This window comes from Tribolium castaneum, chromosome 2, assembly GCF_031307605.1.
Source record: "Tribolium castaneum strain GA2 chromosome 2, icTriCast1.1, whole genome shotgun sequence".
NCBI classification, from domain to species: domain Eukaryota; kingdom Metazoa; phylum Arthropoda; class Insecta; order Coleoptera; family Tenebrionidae; genus Tribolium; species Tribolium castaneum.
The window spans coordinates 18,329,351-18,357,042 of NC_087395.1; the positions used below are offsets into that span (position 1 = coordinate 18,329,351).

The 27,692-nt window shown below is 42.3% G+C and overlaps 1 protein-coding gene across 18 annotated transcripts in view; it reads right to left on the bottom strand.

The window, feature by feature from the left end:
* The window catches only part of Msp300 (Muscle-specific protein 300 kDa), a 116,026-nt gene that overhangs the window by 35,386 nt on the left and 52,948 nt on the right, over nt 1-27,692 (bottom strand). For 8 of the 18 annotated variants that reach the window (XM_064354979.1, XM_064354976.1, XM_064354970.1 and 5 more), the window contains 12 exons: nt 19,667-27,661; nt 19,545-19,619; nt 18,913-19,433; nt 12,936-18,864; nt 12,716-12,889; nt 12,568-12,660; nt 7,118-10,129; nt 3,267-3,572; nt 3,064-3,215; nt 1,633-2,443; nt 1,212-1,583; nt 900-1,160 (listed from right to left, as the gene is read on the bottom strand). In XM_064354979.1, coding sequence (XP_064211049.1) covers nt 900-1,160; nt 1,212-1,583; nt 1,633-2,443; nt 3,064-3,215; nt 3,267-3,572; nt 7,118-10,129; nt 12,568-12,660; nt 12,716-12,889; nt 12,936-18,864; nt 18,913-19,433; nt 19,545-19,619; nt 19,667-27,661 — 19,701 coding nt within the window. Of the gene's footprint in view, nt 1-6; nt 269-899; nt 1,161-1,211; nt 1,584-1,632; nt 2,444-3,063; nt 3,216-3,266; nt 3,573-7,117; nt 10,130-12,567; nt 12,661-12,715; nt 12,890-12,935; nt 18,865-18,912; nt 19,434-19,544; nt 19,620-19,666; nt 27,662-27,692 lie in introns of those variants that run through there. The other 10 variants (XM_064354980.1, XM_064354978.1, XM_064354977.1 and 7 more) reach the window with 5 other exon arrangements.

Genomic DNA, 27,692 nt, shown 5'->3' on the forward strand with positions numbered 1-27,692 from the left:
TTTCGCAGCAACAATTCAAGAAATCAGTAAAACGCGTCTCAATAAGAGTATAGTATCGCGCGATGCAAGATGGTGGCTGAAACGCACGTCGTTTTAGGTGTTTGGGGTCAAGATCGGGTCGGGACGTGATCGGGGGAATGACTGGATTGGGGTTCGGTTAAGTGTCGAGCGGTTCCGAGTCCGGCACGCCCCTCTGCAGAATCAATTTGATTCGCTCGTTCCGAGCGGCCATCTTGTTCTGTAAGGCACGCACGCGATCTCGACACGCCTACACCCGGAGGAAGAAGGGAGTGCAGCGATAATGATCAAAAAAAGAACAAAACAAAAACGCACCGTGAGAAACAATCGAAACATAAATTAAGATTGTGTTCGCTTTCTGGCTCACCCCAGACGAATGAAATGACAAGCTACAGTGTGGATGCTAATGAGTGAAACCCAACCGTGGCATGAGAAAGATAGTGAACACAAAATATACAATACGAACTAAATAAAATGGTGGTGAAACTCAAACTTAACTAAGCGGATGGTAAAGAAGCGGTAAAAGCAGTAAACGAAGCGTAATATAAAACCAAGAAAAAGGGCCCGAAACCAAAACAAACACAATCCCCAGCTGCCTCGAGGAGAGGGGAGTGGAAACACCTTGATGGCGCATCAATCACCTCTTCCATCAACTGTTTCCAGAAATTTTCGGGAACCGTTCGGGAATCATCGTTTTGAAAATCGCTCAAAAATTTTGGCTTGACTACGGCTGCGGTGCGGCTTGAGCATAATAAACGAGATGAAGGTGGCTATGTTAGTTTTATAGTCACAGGAACACACCACGACCCGTGATGGTGTTGGTGACGTCACAATACATGCCACTTCCATCCATAACTCGTCAAAACACAAAAAACACCTACCTGTTGGTCTCGAACGGCTTGATCTCGATCGTGGGGCAGGTGGGTGGGGGCCATAGCCGCCCGCAACTGCTGCTCCACCTGGACGATCTGCTGCCGGAGTTGTTGCACCTCCAGCTGGTATTGCTCGACTTGAGCGATCGCAGTTTCGAGTCTCGAACTCTGCTCTTTAATGTTCCCGTTCAAATCGTCCAATTCCTTGAGGAGCTCCTGGGCGGATTGGGTCACACGGGTGTCGCCACCGACGCCGGACCGGAAATGAAGCTGGAAACGACGCCCAAATAAACTCCAACCTTTGCAAATCAACCAAAATACCTGAAGCTTCTCAACAGAAAGCGAAATCTTAGTCTTCTGGATTTGTATGTCGGCTAGCATTTTCTCGCAAAGTGCGTGCTGGTCGCGTAGTGGCTTCTTCTTGTTCTGTTGAGAGTCCAGAGTGGTTGTGGTTTTTTCGATCCAACCGCGGACGTCCTTCATCTTCTTCTCGCACTGTTCCCACTCTTCGGACGTTTCTTGGAGCAAAGCGTTGCGTTCTAAAATCGAAGCTTCGACTTCGGTTTTGGCCTCTTCGGCTTCCTCCATCTTGGTCGGGAGGTCCCCAACACTGGTCACGCTCCCGATGTGTTCCAATTCCTTCGCCATTTCACTCAGATTTTTACTTGCCGTTTTGCAACTCTTAACGGCGTTCTTTAACCCGAAAAATCAGTCTGGAATAAAAAAACTAACCGATACTTACAGAATAGTCGTGGAGCTTTTGGCGCGCTTCAGTCAGTGTCGTTATATAGAGAGGTTCTTTCAAAAACACTCGCTTTTCTTGCACCCACGTCATCACCGTCTGATACAAAGACAAGAAGCGCTGCCAAGCGTCGAGAGTTTCCCCGACTTGTTGGCGTTTCTCTTCGAGCCACGATCGCACCTGTTGCAGCTGATCACTCAAGTTGTTGATAGTCGATTGGATCAGTTGTTTCTCATCGTCGTCTTTCGTTTTTTCAACGATGAGTTTCCCGTTCTTGATGAGTTTCTCCAACCGGTCTGTGATTCCCCCAATTTCGGCTTGTATCGTTTGGAGGTGTTGTTGCAACAGTTGGGGTTCAATCGATCGATCTTGCACTTTCAACTCGGCGTCTTTGATCCAACTTTGCACTTCTTCAACGTCGTTGAGATAATCGGACCGCACAGTCTTGGCCTTCTTGAATTCCCGATCCTTCTCTTCCATGGCACTTGCAAGAGCTTCAGTCAAGAGTTCCAATTGGTTCAATTCTTGCGCAACGTCCGATGGGACCAACTGTTGACTCTTCAAATACTTGTCTTTGAGTCGTGAAGACAATTCTTTGGCACGTCCGGTACACGAAGCTACTTTGCTCCGCAGTTGTTTCAATTGTCCTTCGGTTCGGTCAAGATTGGCGTCAAAGACGTAAAAGTTCTCCACTTCAAGCTTGACTTTGTTCAATTCGGTCTTCTCTCTGGCGACGCAATCGAGAGCTTCGACGATTTCCCTAAGGTCGTCTTCGGTCTTCTGCAACTTCGCGTCCAAACTGTCCAGAAGCCTGAAAACGTGAACCGTGTTTTATTTTTGCACCGGACTATTTTTAATGCGTGACCTCCTGGTACATATTCGGGTGTGCCAAAATAACACGTGAAAGCTGTAACTATTTCGAGCTTTACCTCAAAATTCCGGCTCACGAACTCACAAGACACTAAATTCACCCTCGAGCTTGATTATTTATTCGGTTTGGGGTGCGTCGGGTATGCGGTACCAGGCGGAGAAAATACCCGAGCGGAGGGACTATCCAGCCATCCAGTTCGACTTTGTCGTACGTTATGCGTTAATTTGAATTTGGGAAACGGGCGGCGTCGCGACGCGCATGCACGGGCTCAAGGCACGGGGGAAAAAATTCAGACGGAAGTGGATTCTGTTCAGATGCAGTTTTTTTGAGCATCGATTGGGGGTATTAATAGAGACGCGATCGAAATAGCGCAATTAAGCCCGTTTATGGTGTAATAAAACGGCGCTTGTCGAGTACCCACTTGGCTCGGGACCAGAGGTTAAACATAGACCGGGGAAACAACATTTTTTGTTTATACTTCGACTTTTTATTTGATTATAGTTATAGTTATGACTCATTTATGGCACCGCGAAATGTCACTACATTTGGGTCACACATACCTTTGGTAAGTCTCTCTCAGCTGTTTGAGTTTTTCGTTAAGGGCTGTAGCACTGGTCTGGGAGCACTCCTTCAGGAAAAGAAGCACGTTTTCGGACAATTCAAACACCTCGTCTCGGAATTTTTTCAAGGACTCTGCTTCCGATTGCAGTTCCTAGCAAAACACAGTTTAATTAAAAAAAAAACGGCGATAAAAATCACTCACCAAAATGCTGTTATTCGTCGCGATCACATGCTCCTTGCTTCTGACGACGTTGTCCACATGTTTGGCCCTTTCCTCGACGCCGGAGAGGAGACTCTCGAAGTGTTGCCACCGGCCCTCGAAGGTCTCCCAGACTTGCGCCAATTTGGTCAAAGTGCCTCTTCTATTTTCCAGATTTGAGACTAAGGAAGTCCACTCGTCGGACACCTGGCTTGTTTGTTCTTGCGTTTTGAGTTTGTTCCGGTCGTCTGCGTGTTTTATTATTTCGTTGGAGCGTTCGAGGAGCAGGTCTAGTTCCAGTTGTTGGTTCTGTGAAAGAATTCGTAATGTGATACTTGCATTTTTACACTTATCGAGTTGCTTGCCTAAAAATAAATTGCGAATAGTTTACCTCGATTACCTTATCTCGGTTTATGTTTACCCGGTATTATGAACCAACACAATATTAATAAAAACCTGTAGTAGGTTAGTGCTGATAAATTCAGTTATTTTGATTGATGGATTGATAATCTTGAGGAAAATACGTGATTGTGGAGACACCTTAAAAAACGGTCGGCGCGACACTTCTCGCATATTATTACTATTTTCGAAGATTTTTAGCGGGAAAGTGGCCTTGAATTTATTACACACATATGAAATGCATATTCCAGTATCAGTGATGTAAGAAAAGTGATATCATAGGTTTAAAAATAGCATGACATCATTTTCATATGCCGCGCTGTTTACCTTTGATTCTTGGTTGCCTAACATTGAGGTTCATTCATTTGAACTAGACAGAATTGATCAATACTTTCACTTCTTTCCTTGAAACAATTCGATAGTCAAAGAAGTAAGTATCTAATAATACAATTAATTTCGTAATCGTGAAAGTATGTTTATTATTTTATAGTACTACTGATAAAAAATTTGGGAAACAATATTGACACACATTATGTGAAAAAAGAAATTATCTCATTTCCTGTTAAATCAATTGAAATAAAAATAGAACTGCTTGTTCGATGTTGATAATTTTAAATCTGACATGTAGACTATTCGGATGAGATTTATATGCCATAAATTGTGTTTTTGAGGTACGTCTTTTGCAAACATTACATGGCATTGAAATACATCAAAGATTAAAAGGTCTAAAATATAATTTTTTGTTGTTTGCTGATTTATTCATTCATGAGCTTTTGAAATCCTCACAAATTTTTTTAAATTAGTCGAATTAGAGTTCACTTTGACTTTGAAAAGGTCACCCATTCAAAGACACAAAACATCTGCTTACAGTTTATTTCAGTTTTAATAATTTTAGCACATTTAAAACTCAGGAGTTAAAATGAATTATTTTACAAATAGTAAGGTCAAAAAAATAGTGGTCTTTTTTATAAAAACATAGTTCTAGTCGCGATCGAATTGATCGGAAATTTATTTATTTAGTTTCAGGCACAACAGTTGATAATATTGTATTAAGGCTCGTCTTATAAAAAATAGACGAAGTTAATAAGTCACAAAATTGTTTTGTTGTATAAAAGGACATTGTTTCTAACTTTGTTTCTTCTTTTTAAATTTTAAAGTTTAAGTTTTAAATTCGAAAATAAGACTGTGATCGATATCGTCCTTCACCAAAAAGAATATTTGACAAGACTTTCCGTGTAAATTCCTTAGCTAATTGTGTTAAATAAAGAAAATAAAAACATTATTGTAATGCTTTTACAATCATGTAAAATGTGCTACAAACAACAGTAATTTTATGGATATCAAAAAACAAACAAAAAAAGGTTCTCACATCACGAATAAGTTTTATTTGTATAAATTTACAAGACTTGTATTTGGCAAATAAATAATAAAAATTTGCTCTGTAAATCTTATGTATTGTTAGATACTAGAAATAATAAAACTTGCACACAGACAGTCATTACTCATTAGTTCATTACCCGAAATAAATTACAAGTTTTAAATACTTAATGAATTTTTGAACATATTTGCAACGGCACATTCAAAGAAATAACTAGACTCAAAATAATTTCTACTGTGGTGAACTTTCCAAATAAATTTCTAAAATACCTATACATATTTCAAAATTTCACACTCGTTTACGTTTTAGTCTTATGTATATTTCATAAACAAACCTCACATAAGATACGATTGATATTTAACCAATTTTATCAGTAAGAAAATCGAATAATTTCTAAGTACTATTTATTTGATGGTAAATTTGTAGTAGGTAAATCGTAAGTAGTATTGGATAGTATACATACAGGCTATCCCAAAATTCCGAAAAAGGTCCATAACTTGTTTATTATTAGAGATATATTTTTTTTTTAGATTATAACTGCGTTTCTGCTGCATATTTCAAAAATATTGCAGTATGTATACAAAGTTATGGCGTTATTAGCTAAAGATTTCTAAAGCAAAAAAGCCAAAAAGTTATCGTTTTTTCAATTGGAAAAGAAAAAAGGTAAGATTAAAGTTATTACGTTATTAGCTAAAAATTTCACTTTTCGACTACTGAAACAATACCGGGTGCTCAAAAACCTGCGCACCAACTCAATGGTGTGTGGTAGAGAATTGCTGACATATAAAGGTAAAAATAGTAAAAAAAATTTTGTACTGAAATCATTGCTAAATAACGAATTTTAAATAAAATTGATATGTGGCAACGTTGTCTAACAGTCGTAATCGCAATAGAATTTGATCAACAATAAAGATAAATCATTTCTGAAAATTCCCAGTGTTGGCACATCTCCAAATTGTGATTTTTTTGATAAATTTAATTTTTTTTTAATTCAAAAAACTGCTTAAGACTGTTTTAAAAATTTAAATTTAAATTTAAAAATAATTATTCATCATTGTGTTAGGTTAGGTGTTAAGATTACTTAGTGTGAAATATAAAAATATCAAAAAATAATGATAATTGAAGAAGTTAACAAAATAAGTTTGTAGCGATAGATTTTTTAAAATATGAGTTTAGAATTTTTTTCAAGATTTTTCCCGTAATTTACACATGCTTCTCAACAGCGTACCACTGAGTTGGTACACCAGTTTTTAGCAAAAGACACTTAAATGTTAATGTTTTCAGAGACACAATTTAAAGGTCTTTTATATGCAAAAACAAAAATAGAATGTTTAAAATTTCTAAGTTATTCAACTTGCAACAAACCTCTCATTTTTTATGTTCTTGACTGCAGTAAGCTACAAAAAATATATCCTTTTAGTTTGATCTTTCTCCTTTAAATGGGTGAAAGTCCTACTTTTCTAGAATTCTTAGTTTTTTATGTAATAAAAGCTACATCGAAAAATGCAAAATATAGGATGTTCCAAAAACCAAAAACATAACTTTAGTGTTTTTTATATTTTATTTTATATCTTTATTATACGTATAATTCTTTTAAAATATGCAGCAGAAACGCAGGCTATACTCTAAAAAAAAAAGAAAAAAAATATGTCTGACAATAAACAAGTTATGAAGCTTTTTCGGATTGTTGGGACAGCCTGTACAAGAAGTACTTGAGTACTTGAGAAAAAAAATCTGTGTTCTGATTTATTTGGTGAAAGCTGCTTCTGATTTTCAAAACAACTGTCAAAAGAAGCAAACAATTTTAGAAGATTTAAACTTCAAATAAAGGAAATATTTGTACTTTCTTTGTCGTTTTACGGCTTTCGAACAACGCAATTTTTTCGACACTGATAACAAGCCGTTTTACTTTCCCGTCACAGCCACATCAGACAACTAACGTCCTAGTTTATAGCCGTTACACGAAATTTATTATATCATAAACTCCGGATTACAATACAATCGAACATAAAGATTATAACCAAATGTTCCAACCAATTTATTAAAAAAGATTCAGTTTCTTTAAACAAAAACTCACCTGTATATCATTCAAAGCATGCGATATCTTCTGAATATTAAAATGCAACCCCGCCAACGTCGTCACCGGCTCGTCCGTAAACTTGGTCCTCGCAATCACCGCCTTGACCTTATCCAACGTCTGGCAATAATCCTTCCAAATCTCGGCATCCTGCTCCAACTGCGCCTTTTGCGACTTGGCCGAGTTCAGCGTATTCTTCAGCAACTGCGTATTGTACTGCTGCTCCCGACTCAACTCCTCCTGCTCGTACGGCGTCAAACTCGGCCATATCTTATCGGCCACCTGTTGCAAATTCACCGACACCAACTCCTTCATATTCCCCTCCGTACTAAAGAAAATCTTATGCTCCTCCAAATCGGTCAAAATATTCTCAAAATCGACGCCATCCTTGTGACTCGCGAGCCGAATTTCCGCCTCCTTGACCCACTCATTCAGCCGCTGCTTCAACCTCGCGTACTCCTCCCGCAGCTGTTTGTTACTCGTGAGGTACTTCTCCCGCTCGTCCAACTCGCGCGGCAAACTGGCCAGGAGCGAGTTGCCTTCGGAGAGCTGCTCCAAAAGCGAGCCCGGCATGCTGTCATCGTGTCTTGTCGCTTCCTGGATCTTGCGGATTTTGTCCAAATATTCGCCGACGTTTCGCGCCAGCCGCTCGTGATTTTCCAGTTCTTGGTCCACACTTTGCACGTCTCGACTGAGCAGTGGGCGGGAACGAACGGCCCCTTCGTTCGCATGGAGCCAATCCAGGATGCTCTCAAGTTCAGCGGCCAGTTTCCGGTGCTCCGCAGCCGTGTTTTCGTGCTCTTGCCTCTGTTTTTCAACAGCGCGTCGCAGGTTTTGCAAAGATTGTTTCAGTGATTGGATTTGTTCGGTTATGCTGTTCCTGTCCTGCACCGAACAATCGGCGGCGATTTGCTGGCCTTTGTCAGCGGCGGACGCAAGCATGGCTTCACACTCCTGGATTTTGACAATGACATCGTCATATTTCTTGATCTTGTCCTCGATGGTGCCGCCGGAACGCTCGATATCGCGGACAATTTCCGTGTATTTCGTTATAAAAGTCATGATTTCGGTGATGAGGGCGATGAATTGTTCCCGGAGGAGCAACAGTTGGCGCAAGCGGGCGATCTGGTCTTCGATCGACTTGATCAGATCGTCCTGAGTGGCCAACACCGACTGTAACTCGCTCGAGTGTGACGCTGGGACGTCGCCAAGCCGGGCCTTGTTGGCCTTAAGGTCGCCCAAAATCCGCTCATAGCTCGACAGAACGTTCTGGACGTCTTCAACTTTACTACCGATCGGTTTGTTCAACTCCTTGAGTTGGTTTTGGATCTCGTTGACGAACTGGACGCTTTCGGCGATCCTGGACTGGGCTTCCCTCAACTGTTGGATGTTGGCCTTCAGGGCGTTAGTCCTGTCCTGGATGAGGGCGGAAATGCGGTTGTGGCGATCCCGCATGTTGTTCAGCACCTCGTTCAAGTAGATTTTGTCGGATTCGCTGATTGTGGGAACGATGGCTTTCGCCTGTTCGAAAATCTTGTCAATGTCGGTCTGGACTCGCTTGGCTTCGTTGCCCAAAGTTTCGTACTTGGCGAGTTGTTCCTCAAGGACCTCGATGTTAGGGGCGCGGATGTCCGAAGCTGTGGCCACTTCGGCTTGTTTTAGCCAGTCAATGCACTTATCAATGTCGCTCTCGAATTGTTTGCGGCCTTGGAGAAGGTCACTCAAGGCGTTGATTTTTTGTAAAGAGTCGGATTTGAGTGTCTCGTGTTCGTCCTTGACTTCGTCTAGAAGGGTTTGGAGGCGTTCGCGGTCGCTTTCGTCGCACTCTTTCAAGACGCTGTTGCCCAGTTTGAGTAAGTCGTTGAGGTCGCCGTCACTGAACGTTTTAATCTCACTTTCGTAGATTCGGTGCTGGGCGATTTCCTCCTCAACTTGGCGCGATTTCAAGGGTAGGTATCCACTCAGTTTGTGAACGTCGGCGTTTTTGGCCTTTAGCCACGCTCTCGCCTTTTCGAGATTGCTCTCCAAGGTGCGCCGAGTGTTAGCGGCGCCATTTACTCGCTCAATCGCTGATTTTATCCTCTCAACTAGTTGTTCCTGCTCAAGTCCCAGATTTTTCAAAGCCGTTTCGAGTTGTTCCCGTTCCGGTGGTTCCAACTCGTTGGTCATGTTACTAACGCGTTTCATCAGAGTTTCCTTCAAGACCAGCTTATTGTCGGCCTCCTTGAGCAACCCCTTGAGCGAGTTGAGCCTGTCCTCAGCCTTGCGGCTCTCAAAACCGAGCAGTGGCGGTTTTTGCAGCTCAATGAGGCGCGCTTTGACCCAGTCTCTGGCTTGTTCGATCTCGTTACGTGTGTCTTCGATCCCTTTACGCGTCATGTCCAGGATTTGGAGTTTCCTCTGTAGCCGCTTGCCAATATCATTGTTCCTGCGCTCGATCGATTTCATTTGCTCTTCGACTTGTTGGGCGTCGAGATTATTGACAAATTCCAGGACCTGGCTTGCAAATCTTTTCACTTCGTTCATTCGTTTGGGCCCTTGGTCCTCGAACTCGGCTTTGAGCTCCTCAATAGCGACTTGTTTTTGTTGGCAGTTGAGACCGGAGCCGCGGTCAATCGCGTCGATTCTCTTGACCAAGTTGTCAAACCAGTTGTTGATAACTTGGACGTTTTGTCGGTATTCATCCAGGATTTCTTGATTGGCGGTTTTGGACGCGATAGCTGCCGATAATTCGTTCTCTAAGTCGTCCAACATTTGTTCCAAGTGGGCATTTTTGGGACTTGCAAACTCCGTCACTAGTTGGGTTCTTCTCTGGTCAATCGCCGCCATTAAGTCGTTCATGTTGCTCAACTCTTGCTTGGCGGCATCGGCTCGTAGCTTTGTTGGCCTATTCTTCCATTCCACCACAATGTTCTTCTGGTTAATTATCCAATCTTTCAGAGCGTCTCTATGCTTTTCCTTTTCTTCAAACTCAGCAACTGAAGTTGTCAAGTTGCTGAGATGAGACTGCACCTGTTAACAAACGGGAAAATGACCAAATAGTTAAGTGAAATAAGGCTTTAAATCAAAATGTCGTGGAAAATCTTGAATTTTTGACATAAGTTATTGTGGAGTATTTAAAAATGTTTAGTCAAATAATGTTTCGTTTCAAAAAGACGTTTTAACGAAAACGTAAATCATAAAATTGGACAAATTTTGCGTTTACATTTTCGTATCTTCCTTCTGGATAAAGCTAGAAACTTACATTTTTTGTAAAAGATTCCTCAATAAATGCAGACTTTTACGTAGGTACACAAGGTTGAGTTTTAATAATTAAAAATTGTATATTGTGTAGAGAAATTTTTGAGATGGGTGAAAGTTTTTTATTTTAAAAGAATCATTTTGATATCTGTAACACTCTCCAAGTTATTGCAATTTACAATTACTGCAAAATGCACTCGAGGTGAAATCGTGGCGTATTTTCCTTTGAAGCGCGATCATCGCCTTGAAAACATTTCGAGGGCTAAAAATTGTAAATAATTAAAAAAATAACTAATGTCACTTATCAACTAGTATCATTCCTTTATTTTTAACCACCTGAACTCTCTGTTAATTTTAATAATATCGTGATATTATCAAAAAAGTGAAAAGAACATTTTTATCTCCTGTACTTATTAAAAACCCTTTTTTAGCAACATTTCTACAGTAACATTAGGGAGTATTCTGTATTCTGTAATAAAACTGTTAAAATTTAAAGGCCGTTAGTAGTTGTTCCTATAGCAGTAACCAATAAAATTCCTAGATTTGCTATTTTTAACCAGTGTTAAATTCTAACAGTCCGTTACAAAAGTTACAGAATACACGTTATTCTCCATAACTAATAACGTTATTCTCCATAAACTAAAAGTGACAGTGATAATAATTTTTGCAATGTTTTAAAAAATCAAATTGTATTAAACATGTGATAAGTGGATAAACCTAGGAGCTTAGAATTACGCAAACACCTTTACCTTTAGATTTTAAAGAAAACTAAGAAGGGAGATACGTTCGATCTTCAAAAAAACAACTGGTGAATCCATAATATTGCAAAGGTAATATGAGGCAATGAACATCCTTAAAAATCGCCTGGAGCGTGAAATTTATATAAATAAAAAATTTGTGTTGTGTACTCTTCATTTTGGTTACACGTATGAAAATAAAACAAAGATTTTTAGATTTGTATTATTTTTTTCAAATTACATTTTTGTCATTCAATAATAATTGTTTTTGTTCTAAATTGATCCCACAAAAGACAAAAATTGTCCCAAAATAAAAAATAAAATTCCCAGTATTCTTTGCCCTAATCTGCATTCTCTTTTTTCCAAAATTTAGTGAAACTTTTTGCGACACCAAGCTTGAAATGATAATTTTATGATAACTTCTTGACATTTTCGAATAAAATATCAAATAGATCAAATAGTAAGCCATACGTCAAATTCGACAAATGGGAACACTGTTGTCCTTATTTTAACAGAGCTATAAATTACAAAATTTTAATTAATTCCAAAAAATTTTTTGGCGTAATATTCATTTTTTTCCATTATTTACTACTTTTAGCCTTCAAATGTAGTCCGGTCAAAATAGACATTCCAATTTACAAAAAATCGCATAGAGGTGATAGTTGGTACAGGTCTTGGACACTATTATTAAAAGCCCTAATCGAGACCATGTGTGCAAAAAAATGTTCAAGGTTAAAGGTCAAATGTATCGGTTTTTGCCATTTTTCTCGTAAACGGTAAATGTTGTCATTAAAACAATTCAGTCAAAAATTGTAGACCATGCAATTGTCTACAAAAAATATTCGTATACTTTTTCTCTACGACTCTTTGTTACTGAGATATCAATCATATCACCGTTTGAAGCATAGAAAACAAGAAAATGTAATTTTTTCGGTTTCCTTTTATTAAAACTCAACCTTATGCAAAACTTTGCATTTATTGAGGAATTTTTTGCAAAAAAGAAGTTTGTAGTAGAAGGAAGAACGAAGATATAATCGCAGAATTTGTCCAATTTAAGATTTTTGCAAAATTTTTCGCTAACACGTCTTTTTTAAATCCAAAACCGACCTTTGGATTCGAATTCAGCAAAATATTTTAGATGATTATGAAATGTTTGTGATAGTTTTTTAAAATTGTACAATTCACCCGATTACACTTAAGCACCCTCCATTAAATAATCCCAAAAAAGTCAAGAGAATATTTTTAGTCAAATTTTATGCTTTACATTTTCTAATTTCGAATAATCTTCAAAAAAACACATTATATTCTATTTTTCAACCCCTTCTCGGGGGTTGAAACAAACAAAAAATTTTAAATACTCTATAATAGTAACTTAAATTAAAAATGCAAGGTTTTCCACAAAATTTTGATTTAAAGACTTATTTGTCTGGACTGCAAACCCACTCAAACTACTATTTTTACACAAACACCTACCTTATCGATTTGGTCATGCAATTTTTTAGTAAAACCACGCACGTTAAGTTCATCCACAAGCATTTGCAGTGCTGATGCCGACTCCTGGTGCGTCTAAATGCAAAGCAAGGTGCAAACAACACATACACAAACCTACACAACTGGTTACCTGATCGATAAGGTCCTCGAGCCGGGCGCGACATTCGAGTTCTTTGATGGGAACTGGGGGCGGCAGCGTGTCCCGGGGGCTGCTGGGGCGGCTGATGGAGGCCGTGGCGGCCTCGCAGGCTTGGACGGCAAGCGCGAGACGAGATTTTTCATTTTGGAGTTTGTTATGTAACGACTGAAATTTTTGACTAAGAAAATGGCACCATGATTGCGACACTTACCTTGGCTGTTTCCAATTGACTCAAAGCTTCCTCAAGTGTCTCAGCCTCTTTTTCGACCTCTTCGGTAACGATGGGTTCATACTCGTCCAAATTCTTCATGATACTCTCCAAAGTGTCCTCGTATTCTTTGAATTTGGCCAAGGAATCAACCAAACGGTTTTTAATCTGGACGGCGGTTTGTAACAACGAATTGTAACTGTCCTGGACGTTACTCAACTGTTTTTCAATGGTGTCCTTAATGGCCGGTGCTTCCTTAACATACCGCTCGATCTGCCCGTGCCCTTTACCCTTAACATCGTCCAAGGTCTTTTGGTAATTCTGGATCTCCTTCAGTAAAATTTCATGTTGTGTTAGCTGTTCTTCGGTTTGTTCCCTATTGGTAATGTACAAGGAGTTGTGGGCCATCAACTGGAAGCTTATCTGAAGCAACCATTTTTCAGTCTCTTGGAGGCTTTGGTGGTAGTTGTTGTATTCCAACATTTCGGCTTCAATCCTCTCCTTCTGGGCGTCACACAACGTGCTCAGATTGTCATAAAGAGTTTGTAACTGTTTAACTTCTTCCAAAACTTTTGGTTGCTTGGCCCAAGAGCTCAATTCAACAGCTTCGTCCTTGAGGCGGTTAAGATCGCCTTGTTTGTTCTTAATTTCAACTTGTAGGTTCTTGTAGCGTTCTAGGAGTGTCTTCATTTCGCTCAGTTCGCCTTTGGTGTGTGGTTTCTCTTTCAAAATGCGCTCGGTTTGGGATAACCAATCCTGCAAACGCCTCTTTGTCTCGTTATAGTCGTCCCAGCGAGCCAAAGCGGCCTTCAGTTGTGCCTGAATCGAGGTCAAGTCCATATTGAGTTGGTCCCAACTGTTCCTCAAACTTGTCATGTCCTCACGGAGACCGTCTTGCTTATCGGCCGGTGTTGTGTTAATCGCCTTGGAAAAGGCGTCCTGAAGCTTCGTCAGTAAGACTTGTCCTTCGGGAGTTTTGGCCGAAATCACTCTGATTGTTTCCAACTTTTCCCTGATAGTGTCCTCATCGCCAACCCCAATACAGTCTTGCACACTTTTATGAGCTGAATGTAACCAAGTCTCCAGTTCCTTCTTAACTTTGAGAAACTCAGTGTGGTCGGATAAGTTCTTTTCGATTTTGGAAACAAGAGTCTGACAGTTGGTGAGCAAATTCGTGTAGGCGGTCTGCAACTGGACGGTTTTGTCCCGCACCCAACCGACTGCACTCAACTCCATCAAAGCCTCACAAGAGTCGGTCAAAATCTCAAGGTTGGGCTTCTCTGCAACAATCTCCGCAAGGAGTTGCTTACACCTGTCCAGATCTTCGGGAGTTTTCTTCTCCTTCTCGTTTTCCCCATCGACACGTTTCTGGAAGTTGTCGATACACTTCTTCATTTTGTCGAAGTTGGTCTTGAACTCCTTCCAGGCGTCTTTGCACCTCGTGATGGACTTTTGCGTTTCGTTGCAAATCAAGTGAAGGCCTTCCCAGTCCATGTTGAGTTGTTCGATTTCTTGCTTGATCGTGTCTTTGCCTTCCTCGCCGGTCGTTTTCATCACTAGAATACTCAACTCGATTGTCTTGTGGACCAGATTGTCACACTCGGGTAGCGAGCTTGCAATTTCGCTAATCTTGGCCTCTTTTTCCAAGATTTTGTCCAGTTCATCGTGCAGGTCGGAACAAGTTTGGGCCTCCACGCATGATTTTCGAATCAGTTCCATTGCAACGTTGTAGGAGTTTTTGTACTGTTCGTGATCGCCGACTTGTTTCTCCAAATCGGCGATCGACTTGGCCACTGACTGCTTCAAAGCTTCGTATTTCTTGAACGAGTTCTCGTACTCGTCGGCTTTCAGACTCGAATCCTCGGCCAATTTGGCCTTGAGTTTCTCGATTAAGTCGGTGTGCGTCTTGATTTCCTTCTGCACGGCTTTAAACTTCTCCAACTTGGCCTTCTTCTCGCTCAAATCGTTCAAAAACTCGTCGTCTGACTGGACTTGGTGCTCGATATCTTGCAGCCAGTCCAGTAGCAGCATGTGCAGTTTGGCGATCTCTTCGAGTTGGCTGGCCCGGTTTGTCAGCCGATTGCGGGCTTCTTGGACTTCGTTCAGTAATTTCTCCATGTCTTGCTTCAAGTTTTCAGTGTCTTCTTGGATTTTGGCGGCGCCTGATTGTTCCGTGTTCATGATGACGCGCTCCTTCAGCTCGGAAATGTACCGCAGTTTGTTCTGGCCTTGCTCCAAGGAGGTTCGAATGTTCTTGACTGCTTGGAGTTTACTGTTAACTTCCGGGAGCGTATTTGGGACTTCCTGGCATGTGTGGAGTTTGTCTCTGGTGCGATCAATCCAGTCTTGACACTCTTGATAGAGCGTACTGTGCTGTTGGTGCTCTTGGTAGTGTAACTCCAACCGGCGCATAACTTCCTTCGCAAGCGACAAAATTGCGTTGTATTTGGTCGAAAGTTGCGTCACTGCATTGCTAATCCTGGTATCGGCGCAAGTTTCCAACAAAACTTGCGCCTTCATGTTGAGGCGATCAAGTTCGGATTGCCAGTCAAAGAGAGTCTGGAGTTGCAGCTGGAACTGCTCCAAAACAGCTCGTTTTTCCTCCAAACTGTCCTGGAGCCTATTATACGACTGGACCAAGTTCTCAGTCTGGGCCAACCAATCGAGGGCTTCCTGGTACTGTTCTTCGTACTCCGTCCACTTGACGATCCCAATCTCCAACAGATTTTTTGTGCTGTTAAGCGAGTCGACATAATTATCAAACTCCTCTTGTAACAGCCCAACTTCCTCTTCGATTATCTCGCGATCTTCCTCATCGGCGTACTGACAAGCTTTATCGCCTTGTTCCAAGGCCGTTTCTAGTTTCTTCTCGCCTTCAGGTAACTCGTTCTGCAAAGCCTTCAATTGTGATAACTTGCTTCCGAGACTTTCTTTATCTCCGGTTGGCTCCGAACATTTGCTCAGTCGTTCCTTAGCCAGACGAATCCATTGGACGAAGTCATTGTCAGCGTCGACGAAAGCTTGGTGTTGTTCCACGGTTTCCTTCTGTTTTTCGTAAAGTTCTTTCGCGTGTTTTGACAAGGTTTCGTATTTGGTTGAAATTTCCGAAGCTGGGGCCGCTTGTTTCAAATCCTCGGCTTTGGAAGTCACTGACTGGATCATGGGTTCGAACGAAACGATGTCCTGGACTATGCTTCCAGTCTCCCGAAGAGTCGCTTTTCTTTCACCGATTGGTAAAGAGCTGAGTCCGGTTTGAGTCTTTTTCGTTTTGACAACTTTTTGTTCGGACACTTGCTGGAGTTTGGCTTCACGATCGGTTATCCATTGCTGCAGCTGACTGTAAGAGCTGTCATAATCAGCCCATTGTAACAAAGCCGTTTCAAGATGCACCTTAACTGTGGACATTTTTTTAACGATTCTGTCCCAATCGCCTTGAATTTCCTTAAGTTCGTTGTTAATAGCCTCGCGACCGTCGGACCGAGTACTTCGTAGGACTTTCTCGCCACAGTTAACAGTGGCATGAATCAGGTTTTGTCCTTCTTCGCGTCTTTGGATGAGCTCTTGGATTTTGTTCAAGTGTGACTGTAGTACGTCTTTGCTGCTGTGTGAGGCAGCTTCTGAGCAATTTCTGATCAACTCGCGTGCCTCATCGATCCATTTTCGGCTCTTCTCCAAATTGTCGGAATATTCTTGATGTTGGTCACGATTCGTCTCGACTTTCTTCAAAACGTCTTTAGCCAAGTTAAGCTCGACTTGATATCGGGAATTCAACTGTTGCAACTGGTTATTAACATGTATCTCCAGCGGCGATTTGAGCAAAATTTTCGCAGAATCATTCAATTGATCAATTTGAACCTTCCCATCGTCCAGTTTTTTAAGTATGTCTTTCACGTCACTCACTTGTTTGACTTTTTCAGGCAGCGTGGCAAAAAGTGCGATTTTTTGGTTCTTGATCAAAATTGCAATCTGTTGCAACCAATCGGAAATACGCTCGTAGTCATCTTTATAATCCCTCCAGTACTGTAGAACAACTTCCAATTGGTCACGTTGCTGTTGCAAGTCTTTAAATAGTCGTTCGAAACTTTCCCTCAAGGCTTTGATATCTTTCTTGATCAGTTCCTGGCCTTGAGGGTTGGTGTTGGGCAAAACAACTTGAGCTGCATGTTCCAGATTTTCCAAAAGAACCTCTCCTTGGGCCTGCTTGTTCAACAAGTGGTCCAAAGGCCCGGAGAAATTCTCAATAGTGAGCTTCTCACCAAGTGGTCTTTGCTTCAACTGAGGCACCTTCTCCTGAGCTCGGGTCATCCACCTTTGCACTTCATCGTAGGATTCTTTGTACGTTTTGTGGTCGCGATACTGATTTTCGCGGTCTTGTAACAGTTTGGTGATTTTTTTGGCACACTCATCGAACCGGTCAAACACTTTTTGGGCGTCCACTTGTGCCGCTTTCTTGCTCCTGAACACTTGGGAGGCCATTGCTTTGAGATTGTCAATTTCGATTTTCTCACATCGGACTTTTTCCTCCACGTTTTTGATTTGATCCAATTGAGTTTTCTTCTCAGCTGCTGTTGCTTGGAGTGTTGACAGTTCCTTTAGTTGGCCCTCCATCCATTCGACTGTCTTATCGAAATCACGGATTTGTTCAAGAAGACCGGCCCATTTGGTCAAAGCATCGTCTATTAGAGCCTTAGTTTCGATCATCCTGGAAGCGAGATTGGACCAAAGTTCTTGGATATTTGCAAGAGATTCATTGATTGCATTGTGACCATTGGGGGAAGTGTTAGCCAGAACGGTTTGGGCAAGTTCTACCAAATTTTGTATCTTGGCAAAACCTTCTTCCTTCGAAAGAAGCAACTCTTGTACTGTTTCTAATTTTGCTTCTAATTCTTTCTGGTTAGAAGAGCCAATATCGGAGCAGTAGGTTAGTTTATCATTGATATCACCCAACCATTGCTCACACGAGCTGATTTTCGAGTCGAAATCTTGGTGGCTGTTAACATATTGTTGCCACCGACTTGTCAATTCCTTAACTTTGTGGGAAACTTGTTGGTACTTGACCCCCAATTCGGATATTTGCGAATTTCGGCCGCATAGACCTTTGTTTACTTGTTGTGCCTTTTCAGTCACTGCATCAATCTCGAGTTCCTTTGCTCTAATCTCACCCTGGAGGGTTTTCAAGGCTTCTAACTGAGCTTTCTTTTGCGCTGCTGTCGCTTTCAAGTCTATAGAGTGTAATTTGTTGTCGACTTCCCTGATCCAGGCCAAGCATTGGTCTTTGAGAGTTTCATATTCGGACCAATGTTCGAGTTTACTCTCCAGTTGGCTTATGGTCTGGTCTATAGCCGAGACCAAACCAGCCCACTCCTCTTGGGAATTATCAATTTGTGTTCTTATTGCAGTTTGTCCATAGTCAATGGTTCCAGGAATGACTCTACTTCCCAAACTTTTGATTTTTTCAATCCTGTTTTCTTCTTCCGGTAGACTATTCTTCAAACTCTTCAACCTTTCAAGGTTCGAATGTAGTGAAATTCGTTCCAAATCCAAGTCACCCAAAGTATTAACAGTGTTTAGCGTGGCTGCCATCCACTCCTTCGTGTCTGTGACCACTTTGCTAAACTCCTGATGGTCACTAACGATGCTTTCGTACCGTTCTACAAAATTCTGCGCTCGTTTTAACAACTTATCATGCTGTTCTATAATCGTGGCCAATTGTTGGTCGATACTGTCATTCCGTTCGGGAAGACTCTCAACTTTGTCCCTCAAATCGACAACGTCCTGTTGATGCGCCAAAGCGTCATGCAACAAAGTACGATAAACTTGGAGCTGTGCTCGTTTCTCATCGAGAGTAGCTTTAAGTTCGAGTTCTTGCCCCAAATCGGCTTCCTTAAGCCACGTGCGTATGTTTTTGGCGCATTCCTCGAACCCGGTCCACCTGTCAAAAATTTTGACTTACCTCCAGTTCACACAAAAGTGGACTTACCTTGTAAGTTTCGCTTTCAACTCGCGATCGGTGTTGTTAATTCCATCAAACAACGTCTCGAAGGCTTGTTGCAACTCCTGGAGTTGGGTACTGATGACTTCGCGGCCCTCGGACCCGGTACTGAGGTAGAGTTTCTCTCCGAGTTCGATGGTGTTGTTGAGGAGGAGTGTAGCACTGGTCTGTTGCGAAAGCAACTCTTCGAGGATTTTGTATTGTTCGGTGAGGACGTTCCGCGCTCCTTTCTTGATGTTTTCCTTGCATGTGTCGAAGTGGCCTTGAGCTACGGCGATCCAGTCGGAGCACTGGCGGTACTTGTCGTTGTAGAGCTTGTGGTCGGCGACGTTTTGTTCGCATTTTTTGACGACTTCCTTTGCTGTGGCTTGGACTGATTGGAAACGTGAAGAGATTTGTTGGACGTTGACCGAAATCCGACTGTCGCCACTGCTCTGGAGCAGTTCGGTGGAATCGTCGGACATTTTGTGGAATTCGGTTTCGTTTTGTCTGAGATTCAGGATAAGTGCCTGCGGGAAAATCCTAGTCAGTACAAATCGCTAACTATTGGCATTAAACAGCAAGAGACAGAGGAAGACCACCACCAAATAGAGACACCGCTACAACATCAAAAGTCTTACTTGTTCTAAATGATCAGTAATGACGACGAAATCCTTCACGTCCCTCCCTCGAGACTCGACCAACCTAGTTAGATCCTAAAGACTCCAATCAAATAAAGCTCACCGAAACCACCAACACTCACCTGGTATTTTTCCAACTGTTCTTGTTTCTCTTCCAGCGTGTTCTTGAGGGTGTAGTTCTTCAAAGCTAGCTCGGCATCAGCCAGCCATGACAAAAGGCGTTCCAGAGACTCCTCGTAGTCACTCCAGAGTTTCAAACGACCTTCCAAACCGGACCTAATGTCGACCAAAGCAGCCACGAATTTTTCTTGATCAAATTTCAAGTTGGCAACATCTCGGTGCATATTTTCCTGCGCTCTTCCAGGCAAAACCGATATTTTTGAATCTACATGGTCTTGTAATTCCTTCAGTTTGATACTACTCTCGGGTAGATGTTCCTGGATATCGATAACATTATCCAGCCGTTCTTGCAAAGCCTGCTTATTGCCACTCAAATCCGAGTAACTGTTCAATTTGTCCCAGAGTTGTTTCTGGTTGTCTTGGTGCGCTTTCTGCAAGTCGTAGAATTGTTGGTAAACCTCCAAACAATTCTCGAGTTGTTTCAGATTATTTTGCACGGCTTGTAGTAACTTTTTATACCGTTCGTTGATCGAGTTTATACTCTCTTCAACTTCGGCAGTTTTGTCTTTATTGTTCGTCAACTGTACAAGAGTCTGAGCTTTCTCTGTAACACCATCTATAATCCTCTTATGCGACACAATCTCCTGGTGGATTGTGCGATGCTTGAGCAGTTTGGACCTCACTTCTTGGATGGACACCCAAGTGGATGGGTCGACTTGAATCTGCTTTTCCATGGTGTCCAACCATGCCAAAGTCTGCTGCAACATATCCTGATAACTGGACAGTTGCAAACTTTGAGCATCTTGTAGTTTTTGTTGTTCTTTGATTCCTTCAGCAAGTCGATCCCACCTCTCCCGAATCTCTCTCAACTCGTTCCGAATTATCTCCCGGCCTTGGGTTGCCGTATCTGGTAATATCCTTTCGCCCAGAAGAGTCAACGAGTTGATTTTGTGCTCGCCTTGGTCCTTTTCACCCAACAACACTTGCAGTCGATTTGTGATAGCTTCCAAATTCGTTGCTAATTCACCGTTTTGTAGCACTGCTAAGTTATCTTCGAGGTGCTTCAGCCAGTTTGAGGTTTCTTCCAATTTCTTCTGGTATTTCTGGTGGTCGTCGACTACGCTTTGCCAACGATTGATCACATCTTTCGTGGACGCGTGCAGATTTTGATAGCGAGTGCTTATTTGGGAGACTAAGGGTTTAATTCTTTGAACGCCACTCATGTGGAGAAGGGAGTGGCTCTTGTCGACAAAATGATCAATTTCTTTTTCCTTTGCAGCGACTTGTTCCCGGTCGGTTAGATATGTTTTAAGTTGGTTCTCTTTCTCTTGGAGAGTTGCACGTAGTGACTGGTCCCTAAATTTGACTTCGGCGTTTTTAAACCATTGGTTAAGTGTTTCCAACTCGGTTTCAAACTGTTGCCATTGCTTGATTGCGTTTTCTTGTTTTTCTACAATCGTGTCCATATCCTCCAAATGTTGATTCAACATGCCATAAAGCTCCTCCAATTCTTTCTTCAACAGTTCCACTCCTTTCGGAGCTGTGCTTTTAGCAACGACGATAAAGTTTTGTTTGAGACTTTCCAGGAGTTTCGAGCCTTCAGTCTCGTTACGTTCTTTGAGATTTTTAACAGATGATATTCTCTTCGCAAGTTCAGATTTTTCTCCATTGACTACATTATATTCTTGCAATTTTTCCGCTTGTTCACTCAACCAGTCTTTGAAAGCGGCAACTTGCTGATTGTACTGACTATGTTTCTCAACACAATCCTCCAAATTAGTTAGTAACTCCTCAGATTTGCTTACGATGCTCAAAAATAGCTGCTTAATCGATTGGAGGTAAACATTTAAAGACCTATCTTGGGTTTGGTCGACCAGTTGTTGTGCCTTGTCACAAACCGACTCGACCAGCTGTTGATGGGACATAATTTCCTGATGCATAATTTTGTGATTCTGCAATTGTGCCCTTTTTTCCTGAAGCGTTGTTTTCAATTCGGTGTGTTGTTGCATTGCCTTTTCAACATCTTTTAACCATTTGGTCAACTGTTCCTGTGTTGAGGAGAAATCAGAGAATTGGACCAAACATTGATCTAATTTATTGGTGGCATTTTGTAAATCATCGCTGAAACTGTCCCAAATTGTTCTCAAGTTTCGTAATTGCTGTCTGATTATTTCCCTACCGTCGGGTGAAGTATGTGCGTATAATTTTTCCCCATTCTCTATCAAATTCTCAAACTGTTCGCTTTTCAAATTCCTGGCTTCAATCAAATCCTTGATGTCTTTTTGCCGAGTCTGTAGTACATCCAAATCACCGACAATGTGGCTCAAGTCCGATAGTTCCTCCCCTTTTTCTGTCAACCAATAAAGGAAAGTTGCATATTCTTCATTGAAATTTTGATGTTCGTTAACGAAACCTCTGTATCTATTAATTGCTTCCTTGAGGAGGTTTTTCAACGCTTGGTAGCGAGTCAACAGTTGGGAAACCTTGACATCACCTTCCAGATTCTTGGCCAGTTCGGCCACCTCACCAAAATCTTTCTCCCTTCCTAAAACCTCCTTCTCCAAACTTAACAACTTATCCAAGTGACCTCTTTTCGTCTCCTCCGTGCTCTTCAAACTCTGATCTTTCGCCTGTCCTTCTTTTTGTTTCAACCAACTGTCTAGATTTTGTATCAACTTTTCGACTTCGGCATATTTGGAATGAATACTTTGCAACTTCTCTTGAGCGTCGGAACACAAGTCTAGGAAGTGTTTCCACGACTTTTCCTGTTCTTCGAAACAATGAATTAGGTGGGGATGACCAGGGCTTGAAGTTTGTTTCAAAACAACTTCCAATTGTTGCTTGCACGAGTCGATTATCTTATCACCTTCAGGTTTCTGGGCTAGTAGATTCTCAACCATTGCCAGTTTAGCTTCAGGAGGTTCAGTCGAAGACTCGTCGACTAAAAGAGCAGCTTCGGACGTCAACGCACTCAACCAATCGTGGCATTTCTCAATAGCTTGGTTGTAAGCTTCATGATTGGCCACAAAATCTTCAACCAGTCCAATCCTACTGTCGACTTCTTCAGCAAGTCGGTTGTACTTGTCCAAATTCTCCTCTAGACTGTTCTCAGCATCGGCGTCTGCCAATTGGCCGATTTTTTCCTGCAGTTGCTTCAAAATAGTTTTATGAAGATTGACATCCTGAGCCAGAGTCTTGTAATTGTGCAAAGTTTGCTTCTTTTCGGCTAAAGTGGCATCCAGTTTCATTTCAGGTCCTAATTTAGTTTCCGCATCTTCGATCCAGATCCTCACTTGCTGGAGATTATCATCGAACGAGTGTCTCTGTATCAAAATGCCCTCAACTTGCTTGTAAATATTGTTGACTTTATCGATCAGTCCCTCCGACTTGTCTCGCAAATTCCTCAGTTCGGCCCGAATGGCGTCTCTGTTTTCTGGGGTAATCCCGGAGAAAAGTGCCTCTCCGTGTTCCACAGCTTTGGCAAGTAGCACTTGCCCCAGTTCTTTTTCGTTAGCAAAACTTTTCAGTTCTTGGAGCGTGGCTTGGTTCGGACGTGTTGTAAAATCTGAAAACGTTTTGACTTTCTCTTCGGCTTGGACTAACCAATTTTCAACGTCTTTGATACTCTTCCTGTATAGATCCTTGTAGCGGTTTAACTCATTCAATTTGTCGAGATAACTGGTCAAAAATTTGGCCACGGTTTGATATCGAGTTGTTAAATGTTGAGCGTATTGTCCGACGCGCGATTCGGGCACTTCTTTAACCAATTGCTCACTCAGTGGTACCAATTTTCCAATTTCACTTTCATACCCAACCACTTCGGATTTCAATTTTTCAATTTCGGCGATTTTGGCATCGACTGTGTTCAAGTCAGTTTGGGTCGTACTCTCGGTTTTGACCCTATTTTCGATTTCTTTCAACCAGTTCGAGATTGAATCACTCAGTTTTTCATACTGTTCGTGCAAAATGATGTTTCTTTCGAGCAAAGCTTTGGTCTTGTTGTAGCTCTCTTTAAGATCATCCAGGTCCAAAAATAAGTGATCCTTCTCGGCTGTAAGCAGTTTTATAGTTTCAGGAGACTCCACTTTCTCTAATAACGACAAAGACTCCTCCAGTTCCTTTCTCCGTGCTTCGCAATCTTCCAAAGCGTTCTGGATCGGTACCAAAGACTTCAATTTCACTTCTAAGTTGTATTTATCACTTGCAGGTTCGGGGAGACACCACTGAATCTTCTCCTTGTGTGTCGCTATTATTCTTTGCAACGCTCCGTACTTCTCGTTATGGAACTTCTTCAAGAAAGTCAAAAGACTGTTTTCAATTTTACTTCCATGGACAATAACACTCTCAAATCTTTTTCTCAACAACTGCTGCTCCTTCGGTAGATTACTTTCGCTGAAGCTTGGATAACTCGCTTTCATTTGTTGAATTTCCCCATCGATTTTCTTAATATCGGCCTCAGAAGCCATAACCTGGCTCTTTAGTTGCCGCACAGTTAAAAGTCGGTCCAAAATCTTGGCATTATCGCCTGATAAATCTTCACATTTAATGATCCCTTCTCTCAAGTTAGTAACTTTTGCTCCAACACTCTTAATACTTTCCCTAATCTGACTTTCCTTATCCCCGTATTTGGAAGCAACCAGTTCTAGCTTCTGGGCGTTTGCTTCCACATCCCTAAACTGATCTTCCAACAACTGCATCAAGGACTGAAGAGTTGGAATATCTCTACCGTCGGTAAGCTTCACAAGTTGGGCATATTTAGTGGGAACACTTTGACTCAGTCTCTGCTGCGCTGGCAACTCCTCTCGATATCTGGCAAGTTTGGCTTTAGCAGCCTCGACTTCGTTCGGTTTTTCCACAGCTAGAGCCAGGATCATGTTCTGTTCACCCAACCACTGGAGCAGACTATTCTTCGTGTCTTCGATATGTTTCCAAATGGTTGCTTGAGATTCGGTCGTTTGGGCAATTTTCATTAACTTCTCGTAAACGCGTGACCACACCTGGTGGACTTCTTGGACTTCGCTCCGGACTTCGGATTCCGTCCCCGGAAGTAGATCGGCTTTTTTGACAATGGCCTGGCCTTTGAGGTCGACTCTGTCGAGGTTTGTTTTGATCTTTTTCAACGAATCGAGGGCCTTGCGAGCTTTTTCGCTATTCATGTTGGCTTGGATTAAGTCATTTGGTACTTCGAGGCCTTCAACGGTTTGCTCGATTCGCTCAATGTCTTTAATTACGCGGTCTTTGGCTTCTTTGAAGTCAGTCCAGGCGAAAATGGTGTCGGATAATTTCAATTTCTGTTCTTTGATGTCTTCGTTGACGCGATTCCAGCTGGTTTCCACCTCGGAAATCGCGTTTTGAATCAATGATACGTTCTGAATGTCCTCTTTCATCAACTGGAGGGCTTCCTTGCGCAGCTCTTCCTTAATTGGCGATTTTTCAATCTGTGCCTCGAGTAGTTGGTTCAACTGGTCCACAGCTTGGGGTAAATCGTGTGAAGTCTTGACACTTTTGAGAATATCGCCAAGTTGGGCTTCAGTTTGCCCAAGACTGTCCTTGACACGATTTAGAAGCTCCTCAAACTGTCTCCAATGTGCCTTAACTTTCTGTACGTTATCTAACTTATCGGCCAACTGTTGTTTAATGTTAATAGCCCGGACTTCGACTTCCCGGACCAATTGGTCGGCGCTTCTGGGCAAACCGGTTTGCCGGTCCAAGATAATCACATCCATGTTGTCAATTTCCGGAGCTGTTTGCTTCCAAGTTGTTATCTTGGAAATAATACCCTCGGTTTCTTGCAGAAGTTTTTGGAGATTGTCCGGTGGGACCTTTCCGCTGTCTATTTGGTACTTAATGTGCGACAATTGGTTGATGGTTTCGCCGTGCCAGTTGATCAAATCGCCCCACTTTTCCAAAGCGAGTTTCTTATTTTTCAACTTATCGTCAACTTCTTGGTAACTTTCTACCAAAGCGGTGTACTCCTGGTTGAGACTCTGTGCCTCGTCTGGTGACGCTTTTAAGGTTATTTCCTTGATTTCGTTGTAAATGGTGTTAAAGACCGGTTGTTTTTCCGAATGTTGCTGCATCAAGTCATGGACGTTGATAAGCGCGGTTTCGACTTTATCGGCCGGGATTTGATCAATTTGTCCCACGTGACTCTTCAACTGATCGACCCAATTGGAGAAATCAACCATTTTCGTTTGGAAGTCATGTTTGGTTAAAATCGCGTCTGAAACTTGATTTATTTTCGCTCGGACAGCTTCGGCCAGTTGCCCCACTTGGGCTTTCAGCTCCTGCACTTTGCCCTTCACTAAAGTGGCCCCTTCGGGGTTCACATGGTGACTGATCGAGTCTGCGCTTTGCGTCAAAGCTATCACTTTGGCCTGCTGTTCCGAAACCTCGTTATTGAACGCCTTCAGCTTCGCTAGCTCCTTCTCCAGTTTGTCCACATGTGGGGTGTTGAGATTTACCGATCGCTCGCTCAAAACTCTCCCACTTTTCTCGATCCAGTTCTCGAGGTTTTTGGCATTTTTGTCGAAATCCTCCCACGTGTGGACCAACTTTTCGAGTTTTTGGCCCCACTGGTGTGTGGTTTCGTTGATTATGGTCCAGCGACTGTGGATCGAGTCGATTTCGTCCGGTGCGTTGGTTTTCGACGTGATTTGTTGGCTCAAACCTGCAACGTTTTGGATTTTGCCAAATTGTGAGTCACACTCTTTGGCAAAATCCTTGTTCTCCCTTTGGAGGATTAGCGCTTCCTCTAGGCTTGCCGGCTTGGGGGCGCCCACCTGGATGCGGTGCTCGGACTTTTCGATCCAGGGCTTGATGTCCTGGATGCTGGCCTGGTACACCTGCCAGTTTTTCAAGTCCTTGGTGATTGAAGCGGCTTGACTTTCGACGTTTCGGTTAATGGTAACGACGCGTTCTTGCAACTCGCTTACTTGGGCTTGGAGTTGCTTCACGTCGGGGTTGTCGCCGATCATCAAGGTCGAAGCCTCGGCGTTCAGCTGGTCCAGGAGGTTGATCTTGTGGCAAAGTTCCGACTGGAGGAGGGTTGTTTTAGTGACGCGTTCTTCCGGCGGAAGGTTATCTTCTTGGACAGCTGATAACAACTGGGGGGCGCTTTGTACCGACCAGTTTTGCAACTCTCCAAGCTTGTTCTGGAAGTTGGACCATTTTGTGTTGTATTGTTCCAAGAAAACGACTTTTTCCTGCACGTTTTCCAGGGTGGTGTTGAGTCGTTGCTCGATTTCCGTCACTTCTTTCTCGATCTTTTGATCGGTTACGCCCAGATTTCGCGATAAATCCCTCAAACGACGTAACATTTCTTCCGTGGCTTCTCTTAAACGCACTGCCATTTCTTGCTTGGCCAACAGTTCGGCCGGGAGATTACTCGAGTTGTACTGACTCGGGGAAATCCTCTTCAACTCTTGCTCAGCTCTGTGTAAGAGATCCAAAATCTCCTGTTTCTGTTCCGAGTAATTGAACCACAAGTGTTGGGTCCCGAGCAACTTGTGGTACCTTTCAACTGTCTCATCGTACGTTTCGGTCCAACCACTTTCAAGCACTTTAACTTCCTCCTGGACGAAAGGAGGGGCGTTTGTGTCCTTAACCAACTCTTTGCCCTTTTGTAGCATTGACATGATATGTGGTCTCTGTTGGTCCAGTTGTGAAATTGCAATTTCTTGGTGTTTGATAAGCTCATTGACTGAGTCGAGGCTTTGAGGCTGGGCCTCACGTTGCGATTGGTCGCGAACACGTTTCAGTAAACTGCAAACTTCCTTAACGTCTCTTCGGTAAGTGTAGCATTTCGAGAGAGTTTCGGTTTTGACCATAGTGACTTCAAGAGATGGTATAAGATTTTTGTAGCGCGTTATTAAAGCTTCGAGTTTCTTTTGCTCGGTTAGTGCCTGGCTTTCGGGACAATGAGACGCGAGTGAGTCCAAAGTTTGGACTAACCATTTCATGTCTTCGCGCTTAGAGTCGGCTTCTTTGCAAATATTCTAGAAAAAATATTGGAATGGCAAAACTAGA